The sequence below is a fragment of the Mobula hypostoma genome, chromosome 27 (genome assembly GCF_963921235.1).
Source record: "Mobula hypostoma chromosome 27, sMobHyp1.1, whole genome shotgun sequence".
NCBI lineage: Eukaryota > Metazoa > Chordata > Chondrichthyes > Myliobatiformes > Myliobatidae > Mobula > Mobula hypostoma.
In genome coordinates, this window is record NC_086123.1 from 31,923,550 (window position 1) to 31,944,739 (window position 21,190).

Below are 21,190 nucleotides of genomic sequence, written 5' to 3' on the forward strand. Positions count from 1 at the left end.
TGTGAGATCAAAAACAAAGCCATGAATGAACAAGTGCATCACGTACTTGATACACCAACGTGAGAATGAAAAGCAGGCACTGGAGGAAGGATCCTCTCTTTACAGTTGAGACAATACCTGATGGAAGAGTGCCTCGTTTAGATGGATCATGTAGTGAGCAGGGCAGAAAGCCTCAGATCTCTTTTACAAAGTGGTGGTGCGTGGAATACACTGCCAGCGACAGTGGTAGAGGTGGATATAATAGGGTCTTTTAAGAGACTCTTAGATCGGTACATGGAGCTTAGAAAAATAGAGGGCTATGTGTTAAGGGAATTCTAGGCAGTTTCTATAGTAGGTGACATGGTTGGCACAACATTGTGGGCCGAAGGGCCTGTAATGTGCATTGGGTTTCTATGTTCTCTGTTGTATTTCTCTCTTGGACCTTATCTGTTGCTAGTGAGCACAGGAAAATCTTTGTCAAAGCCAAGTAATCCTCCTCCCTTTCAGTAGTGTGCATTCAATACAGAGTTGCAGTATTGTGCACGTAAAGTTGGGTTAAAAAGAGTCAAGCTTATGACACACCTGTCTGACCATTTTTAAAGGAGGGAGAGAAATATTGTTGCTGAACTGACAATTTTAGAACCTCCTAGCAAATTACAAGTTACTGTTGCTCAATGATGAGGGAATTAATAGAATTTTTTTTCAGAAATTTAGTTCGGTAATAGGCGCCCTGGCCCAATACGCCTGTGCACCCAAATATATCCATATGACCAATTAACCTTCTAACCTGCACATCTTCAGAATGTGGGAGGAAACCAGACCATGCAGGGGAAACCCATGCGGTCACAGGAAGAACATTAAAAACTCCTTACAGACTGGAATTGAACCTGAGTCGTCCGTGCTGTAATAGCGTTATACCAGCTGCTGTATTACCGTGCCGCTCCAAGCTTTCAAATCTTGATTAAATATTGTTTCAAGCTTCATCATTTGATTGATTAAGGTTACCATTTCAATGTTCCAGTCACCTGTGGCTCATAGTGTACTCACTTGGTGATCTGATTTTCATGGCAATCTCTGACCCATGAATTGCAGCAAAAATTTGATTTTAAAAATCTTAATTTTTCTCTCATTTTTATACTAAATTTTACTGATGTATCCTTAAATAACACAAAAATTTTGATTTCTCATTAACTTAGCAATTTTTTTAATTAGTCATTCAGATCACTGAATTGTTCTAGGTTTGATTTCTTGTGGTAAGTGTCATCTGAGATGCTGTAATTAATCTTATTACATCTAAAGTAGAGGACAAAAATTTGCTTTCTATTCATGAATGTTATCCAGAATATTTTTTAAAGAAATGAATATTGGGATAGTTCAGAATCAAAATGGTAAAATTGACCCATAATACTATCCCATCTTTGTACAAATTGCTGACAATTCATGTTAGTAATTTTACATTATTAGTGCACAAAACCAAAGGTGAAGAAAGGACCAGGTTTTTGTTCAACTAAAATAATATCCCTATTAACATTTTGTTCCCCTTAAGCTGTTCGTGATCCATTTTCCACAGAAGTTGATTGGAAATTCGGTTTTCTCTTTACAATATTCTCTCAGGTTGGCAAACCAGGCAAGATCAGAAACAATAATGGAGAGAACTCTACCTTCTCTTCCAGCAGGCTGCCGATGCTCTCCAATGCATTTGAGTTAGTATATTATTTCATAACACAAAATGAATGGAAAGTTCATTTATGATTATAATTATGATTTAAGTATGAACATGGAATTAAGTAATTGTACAATTTGTTTTGTTTAGCTATGTAGCATCCTACTTGCAGTGGTAGGTAGTTAATGTCAATGAACTGCATTAAAATCTGTCTGTAGAAACTTGTGCAAAGAAGTTTGTTTTGAATTGCAGCCATCTTTTTAGTCATGACATTTTGTTTCTTTTCTCTACTAGGTGCACAATGAGATCTGCACAGCACACCCTTTGCACGAGCGATGTATTTTGACAAGAAAAGAAGGAGAATCTGCGAAAAGTATAAATGAAATGCTGCTGAGTCGACTTTCCCGATACCGAGCTTCCCCTTCAGCCACTTTGGCTGCTCTTACTGGCTCCACAATTACCAACACATTGAAAGAAGACCATTCTGGTAGGAAGGAATTGTTTTGTTTTGAATTTTTTGCCTTTAAATATTTTCTTGAGTTAAATGGCAATAGTTTCATCTTGTCTCTGTGTATTTAATGTTTGAGGAATATTGTAAATATATTATTTGATTAAGCATTCTTTGTTGTTTACATAATGCATTGTGGGTTATTGTAAAAGTGTGTAAATGACATACGGCATCAAGCCACTACGTGGTAAGTGCGCACCTTGCTTAATATAAAAAACAAATGTACATGAGTTTTCTCCCTTCTCCCTTGTTTTCCTTTCATTTAGTTTTTACGTTTTGGAGTTACATAATATGACTATCTCAAACATACTTGCGTTCAAAGGTTCTCGGTCTTTATTATTGATGATCTTATTTTTTTTAAAGTAACTGCTACGCTGCTGTTGAATATTATTTCTGGCTTTCGTATTTGAATCTAGTCCACCCTCTCCATGAGTGATGTATTTTAACAAGAAAAGAAGGAGAATATGTGAAAAGTATAAATGAAATGCAGCTGAGTCGACTTTCCCGATACTGAGCTTCCCCTTCATCCACTTTGGCTGCCTTGTGATGAACGTGTAATTCCCAAGAAAGAGAGCAGTTCAGGGTGGTCTTAAATTAGATTTCAACTGGTACAAGTCTACAGAGCAAGAGTTGTTGTGATGATGTGATCACAGGGAATGATGATGTTGTAGTATAGTAATTTTCTGAGACATTGAGGTTGACTCAAAAGAAGCAGAAGGCATAGACCTTTACTGGTTCAGTACTAAACATTGAAATTGCTGTCATTGGGTCTGAAAGATTCTGGCTGATACCAAAATGGTAATTTGTAATATTAATGGAAAAGAATTGAAGCAGGTTGATATTTAACTCTGTTGGAAACATTGCTTAACAGAACAATGTTTGTTGCAAAACAGAAGTTGAATATTTGCAGCATTAGAGGTTAATAATCTCCAATAATTTATAGGTTGAGAAGAATTGCAAAAATGTTTTGTACTCATTCTGCTTTCTTTTCTAAAGTCAATTCTCTTGTATGGGAAAATTCTTCTAGTGCGGCAGAGGTGTGGTAGGTAAAAGACTGAGTGTCCACATTTGCGATGTGCCAGCTGCTTACTGTTTTACAAACAAACCTGGAACTTTTCAACCTAATTTTCTTAGGGAAAATTGGACTCCGCTGATTTGGTGATGCTATCAGGCAATTAATAGAGAGATTTTAAAATAAATGAGAGTATATGACAAGAAGTTCCATATTAAATCAATTAAAGCATTTTTTAAAATGTTGAGTGAAATATCCTTAGTAAAATTACACTTAGATTTTTGAACTTTCCTGTTCATTTCTGGATGGTGTCACTCAAATTGATGATCTGCTTCCTGTTCAGTGTAGTTCCCTATTAGCTACCAAAAACACAATACATTATTAGAATTCCTTTTAAATTGTCGTCTTGGTTCTCCAGTTACTGTCATAAAAATTGTAGTTTGGTGTGCTGTCATCTACATTTTGTTTGAAGTACAATAGTGCATTCGAAGGATTGTATTCCCAGCACGTTTTTACTTTTTCTGGCCTCAACCTTGCACACTGTGTACTTGCAATTATCAGTGATGAAAGAGCTTAAGGTGGTTGGGCTTTGAAAACCTCCTTGAGGAACTCCAGTAGGGATGTCCTATGGCTGAGATGATTGTCCTCCACCCAGCAGATCCATCGTTCTTTGGGCTCCGTATGATTACAACTAGTGGAGATTTTCCCCAGATTCCCATTGACCCCAGTTTAACAGGGTCCTTGGTGCATTTAATTATTGTGTTTCATATTTTTAATTAATTTAGATCACTTTGTAGAGATCTACTTTGACATGAAGAGTCTTTTTTGGTTGATCAGTGTCAAAAATAGCCAAATTAAATCCACAGCGATTCAATGTTGTAAAACAATATAACCTGAAAACTTTCGGGGGGTGGGGGGGTGAATACCTTTTATAGGCACTGTAGTTCTGAAATGAAGATGGTGACTGAGAAGAGGGTCTGACAGCTGATACAATAGAATTAAACACATATTTACAAATCATGTCATGAAAGTGAAATGTGGCAGAGGAAAAGATGTACAGTGTAGTTTCAGAGTATGTTTCTGAGTCTGGATACAGTAATGAAGTACAGCAGCCCAAATCGCTGACCGTTATGCACTTAGCCCCGGTCACATCATTTTTGTTCATCTGCTGCCTTGAAGTTGCTGACACTCAGTTCCAGTAAATGAAGGATCCCTACTATGGATACCCAGGCACTGAATTTTGAAGCTGGAAAGTAAAGAAAAACTAATTATTCACAGGATCTGGGTGATATTGACCACATCCGTATTTTTGTTTGTGCCTAGCTGAAACAACCTGTGGCAATTAAAACCATATTGGTGAGTCTGGGGTCACTCATATGAGATACCAAATGAAGTTGGTAGATTTCCTTCTCTGCTCGAGATGCTTTTATCACTGAGATTAGCTGTAATTTTTAAAAATTTAGTCTATGATTTGAATTTAAATTCTCCAATTGGCTCAAGTATTAGGCACTGAGATTGGTTTTGTTCAGGCTCACAGCAAAATTAAGGTTATTGGACAAGGAAGAATATCAGAAAACAGTTCTGTATGTCAAGTTGATTTGCTTAACCTCATTTTCCTACTAGGCTGTCTATGATCAATTATTGCACATTTCGAACTAAAATTTCACATTGTGTTTGAAAGAATAATTGCTTCTGTTGTGCATATAATATTTCAATAATAATTTGAGTAATATTGTTTGACTAAGCATTCTTGTTTGTTTAAATAATTAATTAAGGGTTATATGTAAAAGTGTGTGAATGGCATATGTCATCATGTCACCACATCAGATGTGTGCACCTTGCTTAAAGTAAAGACAAAACTAAGATACATAGTCCCAGCTCCCTGTTTTTCCTTTCAATTAATTTTGTGTTTTGGAGTTGCAAAACTTAAGTGGTGGTGAGCAAGTTTTAAACGAACCCGAGATGACTACCTATCTGTTGAAGTGCATTTTTTAAAAAAAGTGAAAAAAGAAGCGCAATGAGAAACAGTTGAGTTTTTTTTTAAAAAGCAGCGCAGCAAGTGGTTATTTGGGAAGGGACAGAGATATTTGAGTTTTTTTTAAAAAAAAAAGGCAGGAAACAAACAAATTCTTGATTTTATAAACTGTACCGGGTGATGTTGGATTAAATTAAAAAAAGGAGTGGCTGGTTATATCAGAAAGGTAGATGAGTCTACTTACATAGAATATAACAGGCTGCTATGTACACAACAAATTGAACTGTAGTTTGAAGCAAATGCAATAGCCAGTAAGAAGTGAGTGCCAGTTTTGCTGAGTGTATTAGGTGGAAGAGCACACAGTTTGCTTAGAAGTTTAACTGCTCCAACCAAACCAGACAAAATGAGCTTTGCTCATATCGTGGAAGTAATGCAAGAACATTTAGAACTGAAGCCATTGTTGATTGCAGAATGCTGTAGGTTTCATAAGTGGAACCAAACGGAAGGAGAGTCCATTTCAGTGTACGTAGCAAATTGAAGAAACTGTCTGAGCATTGTCATTTCAGTGATGGGCTTAAATATGCATTGAGAGATCATTTAGTTTGTAGAATCTTACAAGAAAGCATTCCTGAAACACAAATTGCATTTTTTTAAAAAAGCAGTTGAAATAACTGTATCAATGGAAGCAACAGTCAGAGATGCAATTGAGACAGACACAAAAATTAAAAATGAAAATTATTACGTGCAGCCCCAGCTTCGTGTTTTTCCTTTCAATTAGTTTTACGTTTTAGAGTTATAAAACATAAGTTTCCAAGCAGGACCAGTGGTAGAAGATAAATTGCAACTAAAGGCAAAATCAGTACTTAATAAGTTTGAAAAATTTTTTTGGTTGGGGACAGCAGGCTGGAGAGCAGTAGCCTAATAATTAAGCTATCGGATAGTAAATGAGAGACCAATCTTAATGAGCTGGAGATATGAGTTCAAACTCGGGAATTTCAATTAATTAAATGATCAAATAATTAAAGAATCAAATCAGTACACTTAATGATGACCTTGGAATTACAGGACCGCTGTAAATATTGTTAAAGTTCAGTGTTATCTTTAGGAATAGTATATCTTCCTTTTTGGATCTGTGTGTTTGTATAGCAATACAGTTGATACTGAACTGGCTACTCATATATCAACAAAATAGTGAAAAAAACATATGGAGACATAAGAGACGACAAATATTGGAAATCAGGAGCAACACACAAAGTGCTGGAAGAATATAGTGGGTCAGGCAACATCTGTGAAGGGAAGTGAGCTATCAGTGTTCAGGTGGAGACCCTGCTTCAGGACAGCAAAGAAAGAGGGAAGATAGCAAATATAAAAGGGTGGTGGGGGGAGGGTGGAACAAGAGCTGGTGAGAAAAGGAAGATGGGAGCAGGGAAGTGTGAGTGATGTAAGAAGGTGGGTGGTGATAGGTGGAGGAGCTGAAAAAGATGAAATCTGAGAAAGGGCAGTGGACAATGGAATAAGGAATAAGTGAGGCATGTTCATACATTCTAGGTTCTGATTAGATTCATTTCATTTTTGTAAACACCACTTTGCAAAGCTGCATCTGAATAAATCTTCCTGCTGGATCCCTATCTGGTAATCAGCACTATTTGTCTTCTGTTGTATATGCTTGGTGTTTTTGTGATCTCTTACTTGAAGCATGATCAGTCTTTACAATTGTCCCCCTGGATTAATTTTCACAACATCAGTTTCTCAAGCACCTGAACTTCCTTTCTAAGGCATTCTCTCAGAATGGGCCATCGTTTATCTTGGCTCCAGTTCTGTGGGTCTGAGGTGACCAATGAGGCACCATAAGAAGGACCCTTCTGTTATAGATGTGGCAAGAGATGCTGATGAATTAGGTATATGGGTAGATCGTGAAGTGATGCACCCCTCTACCTTTCACAGATCTTTTCAGTGCTTCCAATATGCAATCTTGAGGTTCTCAATACCACCCCGAATGTTCCTCTCCATTTTGAGCAATCCTGGATCTGTTATTCCCAGGAGTTTCGATGTCGATTTGTATTCAAGGTAGTACGCTGATTTAGAAAAACAGATCTGCATTGGCAATTTGACTTTAATATTATCATAACTTTTTGTTGGGAAATAAATGGATGCCTTTTGGCAAAATTATCAAGATTTAGTGGCCAAGTGCTTTTATTATTGTCTAGTTTTGTTTAATTTAAGCACAGTACACATTTGTTTTAATTTGACTAATCTAGATAGATAGATATACTTTATTGATCCCAAGGGAAATTGGGTTTCGTTACAGTTCCACCAACCAAGAACAGAGTACAAACATAGCAATACAAAATGACAAACAATCAAATAATAATATGTAAACCATGCCAGACAGAAATAAGTCCAGGACCAGCCCATTGGCCCAGGGTGTCCAACCCTCCAAGGGAGGAGCTGCAAAATTTGTTGGCCACAGGCAGGAATGTCTTTCTATGACGCTCAGTGCTGCATCCCGGTGGAATGAGTCTCTGGCTGAATGTACTCCTGTGCCCAACGGTGTAAATGATGTTACACGCCGACATCGGGTTGGCAGAGGGAGGGATGTATACAACAACCACAATTGCATGTGAGATTTCCCTTGGCAAATAATATGGCCGGAGTCCAACAGCAAAAAGTTCAATATCCAGGCTATAAACAGGTTCCTTAATCGTAATATGTCCAGGATTGCACCATCTGTTGTTAACCAGAACAGCAAGCCCCCCTCCTTTACGCTTACCGCTCTCAGTGCACTTCCGATCAGCAAATTGACCACAAATTGATGGGAATCACTTTGGTATCTCTTTTCTCTTAACATTACCTGATTAAAAGTTATGGAAACAGAATTAAACCTTTGTTAATAAATTTCCTTTACATTAAGAGTGTTTATTTTTTTCTTAACATTTAGCAGCGAATACAAGCTGTGGCTTACCTTTGAAAACCTTAAGGAAGACCCCTATGTATACTTGTGGGACGTACCTGGTGATGCTTAGTGCACCACCAGGTGGATCTGGAAGTTCTGCAACACGCTCTTTATTTGGTGGTACAAGTGGATTGTCCTCTTTAAAAGGTAAGTCACATTTGATTTAAAATTACCTAAGTACATTATGTAATGAAATGTTATCATGGTGCCAGTACCTTCAAAGACAGGTACAGGTCCACAATCCCTTATCCGAAATCCTTGGGGCCAGTTGCATTTCGGAATTCAGAATTTTTCAGATTTCAGACCCCCCCCCCCCCCCCAAATACCAAAAAACAGGTATGCTCAAGTCCCTTATTTAACCTGTCTCAGTGCAGTGGACTTTAGGACCCGGCAGCACACCAAACCTACGCACATCCTCCCGTATACTTTAAATCATCTCTAGATTACTTATAATACCTAATACAATGTAAATGCTATGTAAATAATTGTTATACTGTATTATTTAGGGAATAATGACAAGAAATTTTATTTCCAACAAAAACATTCAATAAAACATAAAAATATACAGCTTCAAACAAACCGAATCAAACACATGGTAAATGACTTATTGGAATAAATGTAGAACGTCACTGTCACTATAAAACTTCAGTAACTTGTCTTTCTGTTTATTTAAATCATATACAGTGGTAGTTCTAACACTATTTTCCTCAGTAAGACTCCGCACAGACACACCGCGATCAGGCTTCTGCAATAACTCCACTTGCTGCGTTATTGATAGAGAAGATTCCTTCCTTTTTCTCATTGTTACCCATAGGGGTATCTGCAGCTCTTTTTGACATTTTCATAGTGAAATTAAACACAAAGTCAACAGTGAACACAAAATATCAGCGAACAGCAAATGCACATGTAACCAGTACGAGCGCTGAGCCACAACTGACGTCTGGCGGCCTCTGCAAGTGCTGCCACGTCACACCTGAGTGACGTCAGCTGTTGACGAAAAAAGCTTCGGTTTTCAGAGCTTTTTAGATTTCAGAATTTTGGATAAAGGAATGTGTACCTGTATCCCCAAAATATTCTGCTGCTTGTATAGGTCTTCTAATTCAGACTTGTTAATTTTTGTGTGTGGAATTGTTTACTAAATGTTATCTTGTAAAGTAGCCAAAGTTTATGGGGACAGAACGTGCAGTTATTCTCTTGAATGTGCTTAGTTCAAATCAAGCAGTTTCATGTAGGTACAAATGTATCCAGCACTTTCAGAAATGGTGTTAACTAACTTTAATACAATTTATTTAATCAGAATAACTAATTGCTACAATCAGAATAATAACGAAAACTGAAAATGTTTGAAATAGGACACATAAATAGAAGATCAGAATGGGGGGAGAGAATAAATTGTGATGACCTTTCTTCAGAACTGGGAAAAGTTTGTGCTGCCCTTTATTATTTTAATTCTCTGCCTCTGCCTCGTGGCATCTAACTACAGTCTGTGAGCTCATAGAATCATGGAACAATTTCAGGTGGCAACTACTGCTTTCATTTTCAAGAGAACGGGCTTGGGTAATTGTTATCCCCATGGATAAGCTCCTCATGGCACATTCTTTTATTTAACATTTCTACATTCTTTTTTGGGTGGCAGGCTGGAGATGTGTCTCTACCAGAGGAGGTGTAAGGCACTCCTTCCCTCTGCTAGCCTGCAGTTCACCCTTGGGCAAGGTGTAGCACCTGCTTAGCCCCCCCGATCAGGGTCATGTGAAGCCATGAGAGCAGGTGGTGGATGGTCGTATGAGCAGCTGGTGCATATCACAAGTCCTGATTATGCGACCACTGACACCAGACAGACGATCTCTGAAGAGTATTAATAACGGCTGTGGTCACCCGTCTTGTAAAGACACTGCCCAGAAAAAGGCAGTGACAAGCCACTTATGTAGAAAAATTTACCAGGAACAATCATGGTCATAGAAAGACAATGATCGCCCATATCATACAACACGACACATAATGAACGAGCATCCTTTTGCCATGTGCCATCATTCCTTCCTATATCCCATTACAGGTATTCCCCTTTGTTCTTCTAATGAACTGTTAGTTACCTGAAACAAAAAAATGTTTTTCCTCTCTCTATAGATGTCTTGCTAGCTGGGAATATTCAGCATCTTCAGTTTTTATTTTATATTTTCAGAATCCACTGTATCTTTCTTTCATATTGAAATACACTTAGTTTTAAGAACTGGTTTGTACAAGATTGGCAGTTAGGACATAGCAATTGAAAAGGCAAGTTCCATGAAGTATTGGGTTGGAATTGAGTATATGGAATATTCACCTTAGTCAGTATGTTCTAATGTTTTTTTTTCCTCTTGCTGTTTAATGTATTTGCACTTAAGATGAGATAGGTGAATGTGTTCATGATGAAATATGTTTAGTTTTACAACACAGCTGTTACATCAAGTCAGGCTACAGGAAGTAATCTGCAGAAAGTTAAAGAATGGGATATAGTTTAACTGAGAGGTGCTTTGTACATCTGAATCTAACTATACAAGAAAATGACGAGTATGTAATTTTCTTAGGAAATTAAATGATGGAAGAAAAATGGTGTGACTAAATCTTACATGCTACTTTGTACTTGCACCTGATCACAAACAATCTAGGACACAGCTACATTCTCTGTTCTATTATTTGAAGAATAATATACCTTTGGAAAGATTGAAGTTGTCTACAAAGTTAAATTAGGACTGTCAGAGTTATTAGTCATTAAGTCTATGGAGGACAGAAGAGTGGTAGACTTCTGCAGGATGTCGGAGATCAGGGACATTTCCAGTGTCCCTAATGGCTACACCTGAAGGAAGTGCATCAAGATGCTACTCCTGGATGATGGTTTAGAGAAGTTTCGGCTGTGGAAAGCCTCTCTGTGGAGGATCTGGGATGCCGTGAATGAAGCAGACAATATGTTTAGTGAGCCTGTCACTCTGCAAGGACAGAAAGATGGTGACCAACAGGGAGAGTAAGCAGGTTGTGCAGGAATCCCCAGTGGTTTTCCCCTCTCTAACAAAGTTCAAACCACTGTAAATTTGTTATCAAAGCACATACTTGTCACATATATTACGCTGAGATTCATTTTCTTGTGGGCATTCACAGAAAATTCAAAGAAACACAGTAGTATCTGTACCCAAACCAAGGCATACAAACAGTTGATGCGCGAAAGACAATGAATTGTGAAAATACAAAACAGAAGAGCATAAGACTTAGGAGCAGAATTGGGCTACTCAACCCATTGAGTCTACTCTGCCATTTCAACATGACTGATACATTATCCCTGTTAACCCTGTTCTCCTGCCTTCTCCCTGTGGCCTTTGAACCCCTGATTAAAGAAGAACCTACTTTAAGTATACTCAGTGATTTGGCTTCCACACCAATCCGCGGCAATGGGTTCCACAGATTCAATGCCATTTGGCTAAAGAAATTCCTCTCATCTCTGTTCTAAATGGACATCCCTCTATTCTGATCCTCTGCCCTCTGGTCCCAGACTCACCCACTATAGAAAACGTCCTCTCCATATTGCTTCTGGCTAGGTCTTTCAATATTGGATATATTTTAAAAAGATCCCTCCTCTCATTTTTCTGAACTCCAGTGAGTACAGGCCCATCAAATCTTTCTCATAAGTTAACCCTTTATTCACAGAATCAACCTCGTGAATCTCCTCTGGATTCTCTCCAATGCCAGCATATCTTTTCTTAGATTAGGGCCCCAAAATTGCTCAAAATACTCCCAAGTGCAGTCTGACCAATGCATTATAAAGCCTTAGCGTCACATCCTTACTCTTATAATCTAGTCTCTCAAAATGAATGCTAACATTGCATTTGCCTTCATTATCATCAACTCAACCTGAAGGTTAATCTTAGGGAATCATGCATAAGGACTTTCAAGTCCCTCTGTCCTCTGATTTTTTAATTTTCTCCCCGTTCGGAAAATATTCTACAGCTTTATTCCTTCCACCAAAGAGCATGACTATACATTTTCCTACACTACATTCCATCTGCCACTTCTTTAGCCATTCTCCTAATCAGATAAGTCCTTCTGCAAACCCCCTGTTTCAACACTCCCTGCCCCTCCACCTATATTTGTATAGTCTGCAAATTTTGCCTCAAAGTTATCAATTCAGTTATCTAAATCTTTGTATAACGTGAGAAGAAGCTATCCCAGTTCGACTCCTGTGACACACCACTTGTCACTGGCAGCCAACCAGAATAGGTACCCTTTACTTCCACTCTTTGCTTCCTCCCAATCAGCTAATCTTCCATCCATGCTAGTATCTTTCCTGTAATACAATGAGTCCTCATCTTGTTAAGCAGCCTCGTGTGGCACCTTGTCAAAGCCCTTCTGCAAATCCAAATAAACAATGTCCACCTACTCTCAGTCTGTCTTGCCTGTTATTTTCTCAAAGAATTCCAACAGTTTTGTCAGGCAAGATTTCCTTTTAAGGAGACCATTCTGACTGTGGCCCATTTTATCATGTGGCTGCAAGTACCCTGAAAGCTCATCCTTAAAAACCGCTGAGGTCAGGCTAATTATCCAATAGTTTCCTTCCTTCTGTCTCTCTTCCTTCTTGAAGTTTGGAGTCCAGTCTTCCAGTTTCAGTTTTCCAGTCTTCTGGAACCATTCCAGAATCTAGTGATTCTCGAAAGATCGTTACTAATGCCACGTCTTTCAGAACCCTAGGGTGTAGACCATCTGGTCCAGGTGACTTATCTACCTTCAGGCATTTCATCTTCCCAGGCACCCTATCCTTAGTAATAGCATCTACACTCACTTCTGCCCCCTGATACTCTCGAATATCTGGCAACGCTAAAAGATTAAAGTTCATCTGTTCACACGAGGAAAATCTGCTTTCTTTGTCCCCATTAGTGCCACTCCAGCGTCATTTTCCATCGGTGCAGTATCCACATTTTCCTCTCTTTTACTCTTCATATTTCTGAAAAAAACCTTTGGTATCTTCTTTGATATCTTTGGCTAGCATACCTTCATATTTCTTTCCTTTTTTTTTAAGGTGCCTCTGTTGATTTTTAAAAGCTTCCTAATCCTCTAACTTCATACTAATATTTGCTGTATTATATGCCCTCTCTTTTGCTTTTATGCTGGCAATGACTTCCCTTGTTACCCATGGTTATCTTATCACCCCTTTTAGATGTGATGAAGTGCTAAGTGAACACTTTCTATTGATATTCCTTAGGAAAATAGAGTTTGCAATTGGGGAATTCATGAAGGGGTAAGTGAAAGTCTGGTGTATATCTCCATAAATGAAGATAACTTCATTTATAAATGGTACTTGATGCCTTACCATGCTTAAAAGTAGATAAAATTGGTAAATTGGTTCATTATTGTCATATATATGGAGGTACAATAGAAATACAGTAGATTCAGTTAATTGAGGTATTGGTTAATCTGGGCAACTGCTTATTTGAGACACTCTTAAAGAACAAAAACTAATAGAGAAAATAGCCTGGATTCCCTTTCTTTATTTGGGTGCACTGTGCCACTTAATTGGGACAGTAGACTGGTGCTGAACAGTTTCCTTCTCTGTGAACACGATCCAATAATGGTGGTTGGTCAGGAAATACAGTAGGAAATGCATCTTTTAAAAGTTGAGAAAAATACTTCATAGGGTTATCAGATTCAACAGCTTCACGCACCCCAATCATTCGTAGATTCTGCCGTCGGCATTCTAGATTCTAAGTCAGAGTTTTTAAAGGTCAGAAAGTCAAGTTTCTTCTTCATTACATTAATTGTTTCTTCGATTTTCCCCATCTTAAGCTCACTTTGTTGCGTGGATTTTTGAAGATCAGATATAGCCGACTGATGTTCCGTAATAGATGTTTGTATCTTATCGATTGAATCGGCAATTTTCTGGAAATTAATTAACATTTCCGCACGAATCAGCTCCGTAACAGAGGTTGAAATTTCCGCACGAATCAGCTCCGTAACAGAGGTTGAAATTTCCCTTTGAATTAACTCCGATATAGCTTTCAAAGTCACCGGTGGTTCAGTCGGAGGGAAATCAATACCTTTCGGTTTAACCGGAGGTTTGCCATCCTTCCCGTTTTTCCCATTCTTAGACATAGCAGACCTTAAACGCATCCAGTTATCGGAGAGCCCAATTTATTTCAAAGTATTGTAAAAGTTGATGCCTTAATGGTTAATTAAAATATAGCTGATCATAAGAAAAAAAATTCAGAGGTAATGGAGCGAGTCAAGAACGCGACTTCACTCCATGAGCGCTACCGGAAGTCCCCCGAACAGTTTCCTTCTAGCGTCAGACGTGTGCACTTGTGTGGCTTTTAAACACTAAATCACAATTAGAATGAACAGTTTTTAAATGGTGTCATTTGCATTTGTTTGTGTTCAAAAGCAGTGATTTTTATCACTGATAGTTGATAAGAAATGAGCAATAAGACTATTCAGAACTGTTTTGCTCACTGCGGTTTCAAGCATGCAGGCCTGGAGATCCCAGAAACTGCCAATAGTGAAAGCAAAGCGATTTTACTATTACCACAAGTAGTGAAGATTTGAAAGATGCATTTGTTGAAAGCATTGTATGAAGGCAAATCTATTATCTGCACTAGGTGTCTGCACTGATTTTGTTCATTTACGGTCAATCAAAAAAACAGCAGCATACTGGATGAATTCCTCCAATAACTTTAGGAACCTATACATAATTTTATAGTACTGTAATAGTATTGCTAACGTTCTAATTTGTTTTATATTCCTTTTAAATACATAATTTGTTACTCAGTTAAATGGTAGTTTGTCATTTTTAACTATTAAGTATTTCCATGAAATGGGCTAATTGGAGTAGCTGCTTGATGTACTAGTCCCAGTGTATCCCAATTAACCGGAATCCATCATACTTCATTTTGCATGCCATCCATACAGTTTTATTACAACAGTGTATTTGAGGTAGACAATGCAGAATAAAGTGTTGTAGTTACGAAGAAAGTGCATGCAGTCAAGTACAAGGCCTTAATGGGCTAGATTGTGAAGTCAGGTCCATCTAATTGCTTTAAATGCACAGGAAGGGATGGTATTTATCCCAAAAAGAGATGAGGAATTGAAGTTACTGTCTGACCCTCTAATTTCCTCTGGCAGTTTTTTTTTTTTGCTGGTATTTATTCCTGTCTGCTACAGGAGGCAAGGGATCGAGTTGCTGGGGTTCTGGCTGAGATGTGTATTTGTTCACTGGATACAAGTAAGGTATGAGATGAATGAAGGACAGCAAATATGGCCTACCTCTTTCAAGAAAGGCAGCAGAGAAAAGCCTGTTGACCATAGACCTCTGTGCCTCATATCAGTTGGAAGGAAGTTGCTGGAAAAAAAAGATTGAGGAGTCAATTATGTGATTGCTTTGAAAAATGGGCTAATTAGAGGCGGCCATTGTTACATTCAAGGGAATATCCTGTCTGACCAATTTCATTGAGTTCTTTGAAGAGGTAACAGTATTTTTTGATGGGGGCAGTGCAATTAGAATGATTAATGTGGACTTCAGCAGAACTTTTGACAAGGTCCCATATAAGAGGGGCCTGGTTCAAAGGCTGGGGATCCATAGGATCCAGGGCAGGTTAGCAAACCAGATCCAAAATTGGCCTGGAAGAAGATGATGGTTTTATTTATAATTAGATGCTTATTATTAGTGGTGTCCCACAGGATTGGTGTTAGGACCCATGTTGTATTCGTGATACATGAATTGCTTGGACGTGGGAGGCATGATCAGGAAGTTCATGCCAGCGGTTACAGTAAACTGGAGTATCAATATTGCTGACAGATCTCAGACTGCAAGTTAAAGACATATAGTATAATATATTAATTTCAAAAATGGCAAATGCACTGTTTATTTTCATGGATTGTCAAATAAAGTGAAAATAATGAAAGATAATCACTGTTTGAAGAGAGATTTATGCGAGCATTTTTCAGTGAGCAGTTAGATTAAAATTAATGAAATTGATTTAACATTGTCACATGTGCTGAGGTATGGTGAAAAGCTTGTTTTGCATGCTGCTCACACAGTTCAGTGGACTGGAGGTCCATGAGCCGGTCCTCATCGGGGAACCAAAGATGAGAGGGACGGCAACTTTAAATTCCTTGGTGTTGTCATTTCAGAGGGCCCAGCACCTAAGTGCAATTATGAAGAAAGATTGGCAGCATTTCTACTTCCTTAGAAGTTTGTGAAGATTCAGCATGACTTTTAATACTTTGACAAGCTTCAATAAATGTGTCACAGGGAGTATATTGACTGGCTGCATCACAGCCTGGTATTGAAACACCAATGTCCTTGAATGGAAAATCCCACAAAAAGTAGTGGATGTGGCCCAGTCCATCATGGGTAAAGCCCTCTCCTCCATTTGAGCACATCTACATGAAATGCAATGACAGGAAAGCAGCATCCATAATCAGCGACCCCTGACCACCCAGGTCATGCTCTCTTCTCGATGATACCATCAGGAAGAAGGTACAGGAGCCTCAGGATGCACACTGCCAGGTTCAGGAACAGTTATTATCCCTCAACCATCAGGCTCTTGAACCAGAGTGGGTAACTTTATTCATCTTCACCTGCCCATCACTCAACTGTTCCCACAACCTATAGAATCACTTACAAGGACTCTTCATCTCATGTTCTGAATATTTATTATTTTTCTCTTTTGTATTTGCAGTTTGTTGTCTTTTCACATTGGTTGTTTATCCACCCTGTTGGGTGTGGTCTTCCATTGATTCTGTTATGGCTCTTGGATTTATCGAGTACACCCATGAGAAAGCAAATCTCAGTTGTATATAATGACATATATGTACTTTGATAATAAATTTACTTTGAATTTTGAAATTATTACACAGTGTAGTGAACTAGTTCAAGGTAAAACAATAACAGAATGCAGGATAAAGTGCAACAGTTACAGAGTAAGTGCAATGAAGATGGACATTAAGGGACAAGGTCATAACGCGGTTGATTGTGAGGTCAAGTGTCCATCTTATACTAGGAACAAGGTCATAGACTTACAACAGCAGAGTAAAAGCTGTCCTTGAGCCTGATGGTACATGTTTTCAGGCTTTTATATCTTCTGTGTGATGGGAGAAGGGAGAAGTCAGGGCTGGGTGAGGTCTTTGATTATGCTGGCTGAGTTACCGAGGTAACTGTACAATCAGACTTCATGAAGGGGAAGTGGAACCTCTGTGCGAAGGTAAGTGGTGAAATAGTCAATGGGAAGTTAATGGACATGAGAGAGGGGTAATGGGACTAATGTAATACCTTTGCTGAGGGCTGGCATGGACCCAAAGGGCTGAGTAGCTGCCTTCTGTGTCATACGAAACATTAAGCAGCAAGCAGTAATTTGCTTTGTAATAGCTTCATGATTGCCGAGGTCACAAATCATTTTCTTTCTATGTAGTTCTTTGCTCTAGTGTGGTGTTCAATATCTCAGATGGCCAATTTAGTAGCCGGGCGGATCTGATCGACGCTGCTGGTAGTTCTCTTGGACGTGGAGCACTAGTTCCAGGACTGGGTAAGGATTGTGTATTCCCACAGAACAGATGTATCAGTTAAAAATCTTTTCATTTTAAAGATTACTTTTAAATAATGAACTATGCGTGTACAGAATAAATCAAAATATGACCAGGCACTTAATTAGTGGCTGTCAAATTTGAACCCTGAATCAGGAGGTTAACCATGTATCAGTCTCTTCCCACTGTTTATATCCGTTACCAGATTAAGATAATTCAGGAATTGTCTTGTGACTACATAATTGAACAATTAGAAGAACATTCTAAAAGCAGCATTAAATGCAAGAATAATGACTCGTATCAGTGTTCACAGATCACATACATAAAACCTGTCTATTGGTCATTTTTAGCTTCAAGCACCTCATTTTTTAATAATTATTTTCTGTTCTAGGGGCTTGCTATGATGCTATGAACAATATGATTTGGACGTGTTCGAGTGACTACATGGATCAGTGGTGTAATCCTGGTAACCAGGCATTCCATCATGTGTGTCAAAGATTGGGTGTTAATCACATCATCCCTGAGCCCCAAGGTTAGTTTGGTACTTGTAGGACTTAAAACTAACTGTACTTCCTTTGGCTTGCATGCTAACTTATCATTGGTTTAATTTTTGTTCAGTGGTATGCTTGATCTTTTTTGTTATTTTCTTCCCTCCTGTAGTTTCTTCAAGCATTCACTTTTCTGAAAAGTACTTGTCAAAATTGTATATAGACAGATTGAGGGGAGTGCTGAAAATGAATTCAGTAAAGTAGTAAATTACATTTTTATAACAATTCAGATGAAGTTTCCTTTAAACCCGATGTGATAATTGCATCAAATGGATGTTGTGTAAAATACAGGCTCATAGGATTTAGAGTTACATGTGAACATGAGTCGACAAACAACTAATAATAAGCTATAACAAGTTATGAGGATTATTACTTATCTCAACTATTGAATTTATATCAGTGATTTAAATGATATAGAGGGAAATGAATTGTCACGAAGTCATTCTGACTATCCCTAATATGACTATGCTTCTCCTAATGCTTGTAATTCCTGTCACTAAGAATCCTCTCCAATTGTTTATCCTCCACTGACATAAGACTCAATGGTTATCCCTACTTCCTTTCTTTAACAACAGAACATTTGCCATCTCTAGTCCTCTGGTACCATTCCTGTGGCCAGGGAGGATGCAAAGAACATCGCTTGCTTCCGGTAATCACCTGGGGTATATCTGTCTGGCCCTGGGGACTTGCCTATCCTAGAGTTGTTCAGGAGCTGTGCTACTTCTTCTTAACCTTCAACATGCTCCGGCTCATTAGCCTCTTCTTCACTGACTTCACATTCATCAGGTTCCCTCTCCCTGGTGAGCACTGAAACTAACAATTCATTAAGGACCTCTCAGTGAGCTGCACCACCTGTTTAACACTACCCTAATCACAGCACAGTTTACAATGACCAATTAACCTACTAATTAGTACATCTTTGGGATTGTGGGAGGAAACCGATGCACTCATGGGAAGAATGTTCAAACTCCATTACAGACAATGCAGGAACTGGAATCTAAACTCTGGAACACCCCGAGCTGCAGCACTACACTACCATGGCATCTTTCTCAAGTTGTTCTTGTACTTGTCTCAACCACTTCCTCTGGCAGCTGATTCCACATATTCCACCCTTTCTGTTAAAGCATTGCCCCTCAATTTCTGCTCAAGTCTTTCCCTTCTAACCTCAAACCTGTGCTCGCTAGTTCTGGGGGCTGATCTTGGAAAGGTTGAGTGTATTCACTCTATCTATGTCCTTCATGATTTTATACACCTCTATAAGATTACCTCTCAGTCTACTGTGCTCTAAGGAATAGAGTCCTAACTGTCCAGCCTCTCCCTATAACTCAGTCCCTCAAGTACTAGGAACATCCTTGTAACTCTTTTCTGGGCATTTTCCCCAGTGTAATTACATCTCTCCTATAGTGGAGTGACCAGAACAGAAAAAAGTACTTCATCTGCAGCCTCAACCTGTCCTCCTGTTCCATGATCTCCCAACTTTTTTGCTCAATGTCCTAGATGAAGTTTTGTAGCACTTTATCAACAATTACTGATTTATAATTTCTGAATGAATACTTCTCATTAATTGATGCAAAGCTATTGGTATAATTGAGTATTTGTACCTAATTTGTGTTTGAAGTGGAGGTTTTCTTTGCTTTTATTCTTGTCATCTATGTTATATGCTTCAGATGGATCCATTTCAACCAGTGATGTTATTAACCAACTTCTGCATCATGTGGGAGCAATGTGCATTCATCAGCTTAATTTATTGACTGCCAGTGCTAATTTACCAATATCAAACTTCCTGGGTAAACAACATCCAATTGAAGCCCAACATCTCAGCAGTATCTGTGACATCATGGAGAAGGCCATGGCCAACAGGGACACTTGCATTATCCGATGTATTCTTGTTGTTTTTCAGGTATTTGTATTTTGGCTTTCTTTGTTTAAATGTAATATTTTTAGCATTGATTAGAAATTTTCAGTTAAAAGAATTGCTTTCAAGTGTGAAACTTGGAATGTTCAAAGTTCAAGGTAAATTTATTATCAAAGTACATATGTCACCATATACAACCTTGAGATTCACCTTGTGAGCATACTCAATAGATCCATAATACAATAATAATCATAACAGTTGATGAAAGACTGCACCAACTTGGGCATTCACCCAGTGTGTAAAAGACATCAGATTGTGCAAATATAAAAGGAAAAAAATAATAAATGAGCGATAAATATCGAGAACGTGAGATGAAGAATACTTGAAATTGAGTTCTTAGGTTGTGGGGACATTTCAATGATGGGGCAAGTGAAGTTGAGTGAAATTATCCTCTTTGGTTCAAGAGCCTGATGGTTGAAAGATAATAATTATTCCTGAAGCTGGCAGTGTGAGTCTTGAGGCTCCAGTACCACCTTCCTGAGATTTGTATCAAGTGGATTTGAGAAATGACATACTTTGCACTTTTTTGACCTAGAGCAGGGTCAATATTCAGCAGTTAAGAAGTAGACTTAAACTGCCTTTCCATTAGTCATGCAATCACATGTTTTTGATTGTGTGGTTCCGATCAAAGCTAGTCAGAATTAAATTCAAATTTCAAAGTAAATTTATTATGAAAGTATTCATTGTCAGCAAAAGAGCTCATTATCAACTATGGGAGGAAGAAGCTGAAGGTCCTTGAGCCAGTCCTCATTAGGGGAATGGAAGTGGAGAGGGTCAATAGCTTTAAATTCCTTGGCATCAACGTATTGGTGGATTTGTCCTTGAAACCAGCACAAGTGTCATCCCAAGGGAGGCACAATAGCACTTGTACTTTCATAGATGCTCTTGTAGATTTGACTTTTTGTCACCAGCAACTTTGACAAACTTGTATAGATACACAGTGGAGAGCATCCCTACTGGTTGCATCATGGCCTGATATGGAAACACCAATGCACAAGAACAGAAAAAGCCTACAGAAATTGGTGGATACAGCCCAGTCCATCACAGGCACAGTCCTCTCCACCTTGAGAACATTTAAATGGAGTGTTGCCAGCAGAAGC

The 21,190-nt window shown here is 38.4% G+C and overlaps 1 protein-coding gene across 5 annotated transcripts in view; it reads left to right on the forward strand.

Moving 5' to 3' along the window:
• The window catches only part of LOC134338343 (probable E3 ubiquitin-protein ligase HECTD4), a 291,135-nt gene that overhangs the window by 93,644 nt on the left and 176,301 nt on the right, over positions 1-21,190 (forward strand). For all 5 annotated transcript variants that reach the window (XM_063034109.1, XM_063034111.1, XM_063034113.1 and 2 more), the window contains exons 8-12: positions 1,937-2,129; positions 8,076-8,237; positions 17,516-17,629; positions 18,019-18,159; positions 19,843-20,075. In XM_063034109.1, the coding sequence (XP_062890179.1) occupies positions 1,937-2,129; positions 8,076-8,237; positions 17,516-17,629; positions 18,019-18,159; positions 19,843-20,075 (843 nt within the window). The remainder of the gene's footprint in view (positions 1-1,936; positions 2,130-8,075; positions 8,238-17,515; positions 17,630-18,018; positions 18,160-19,842; positions 20,076-21,190) is intronic.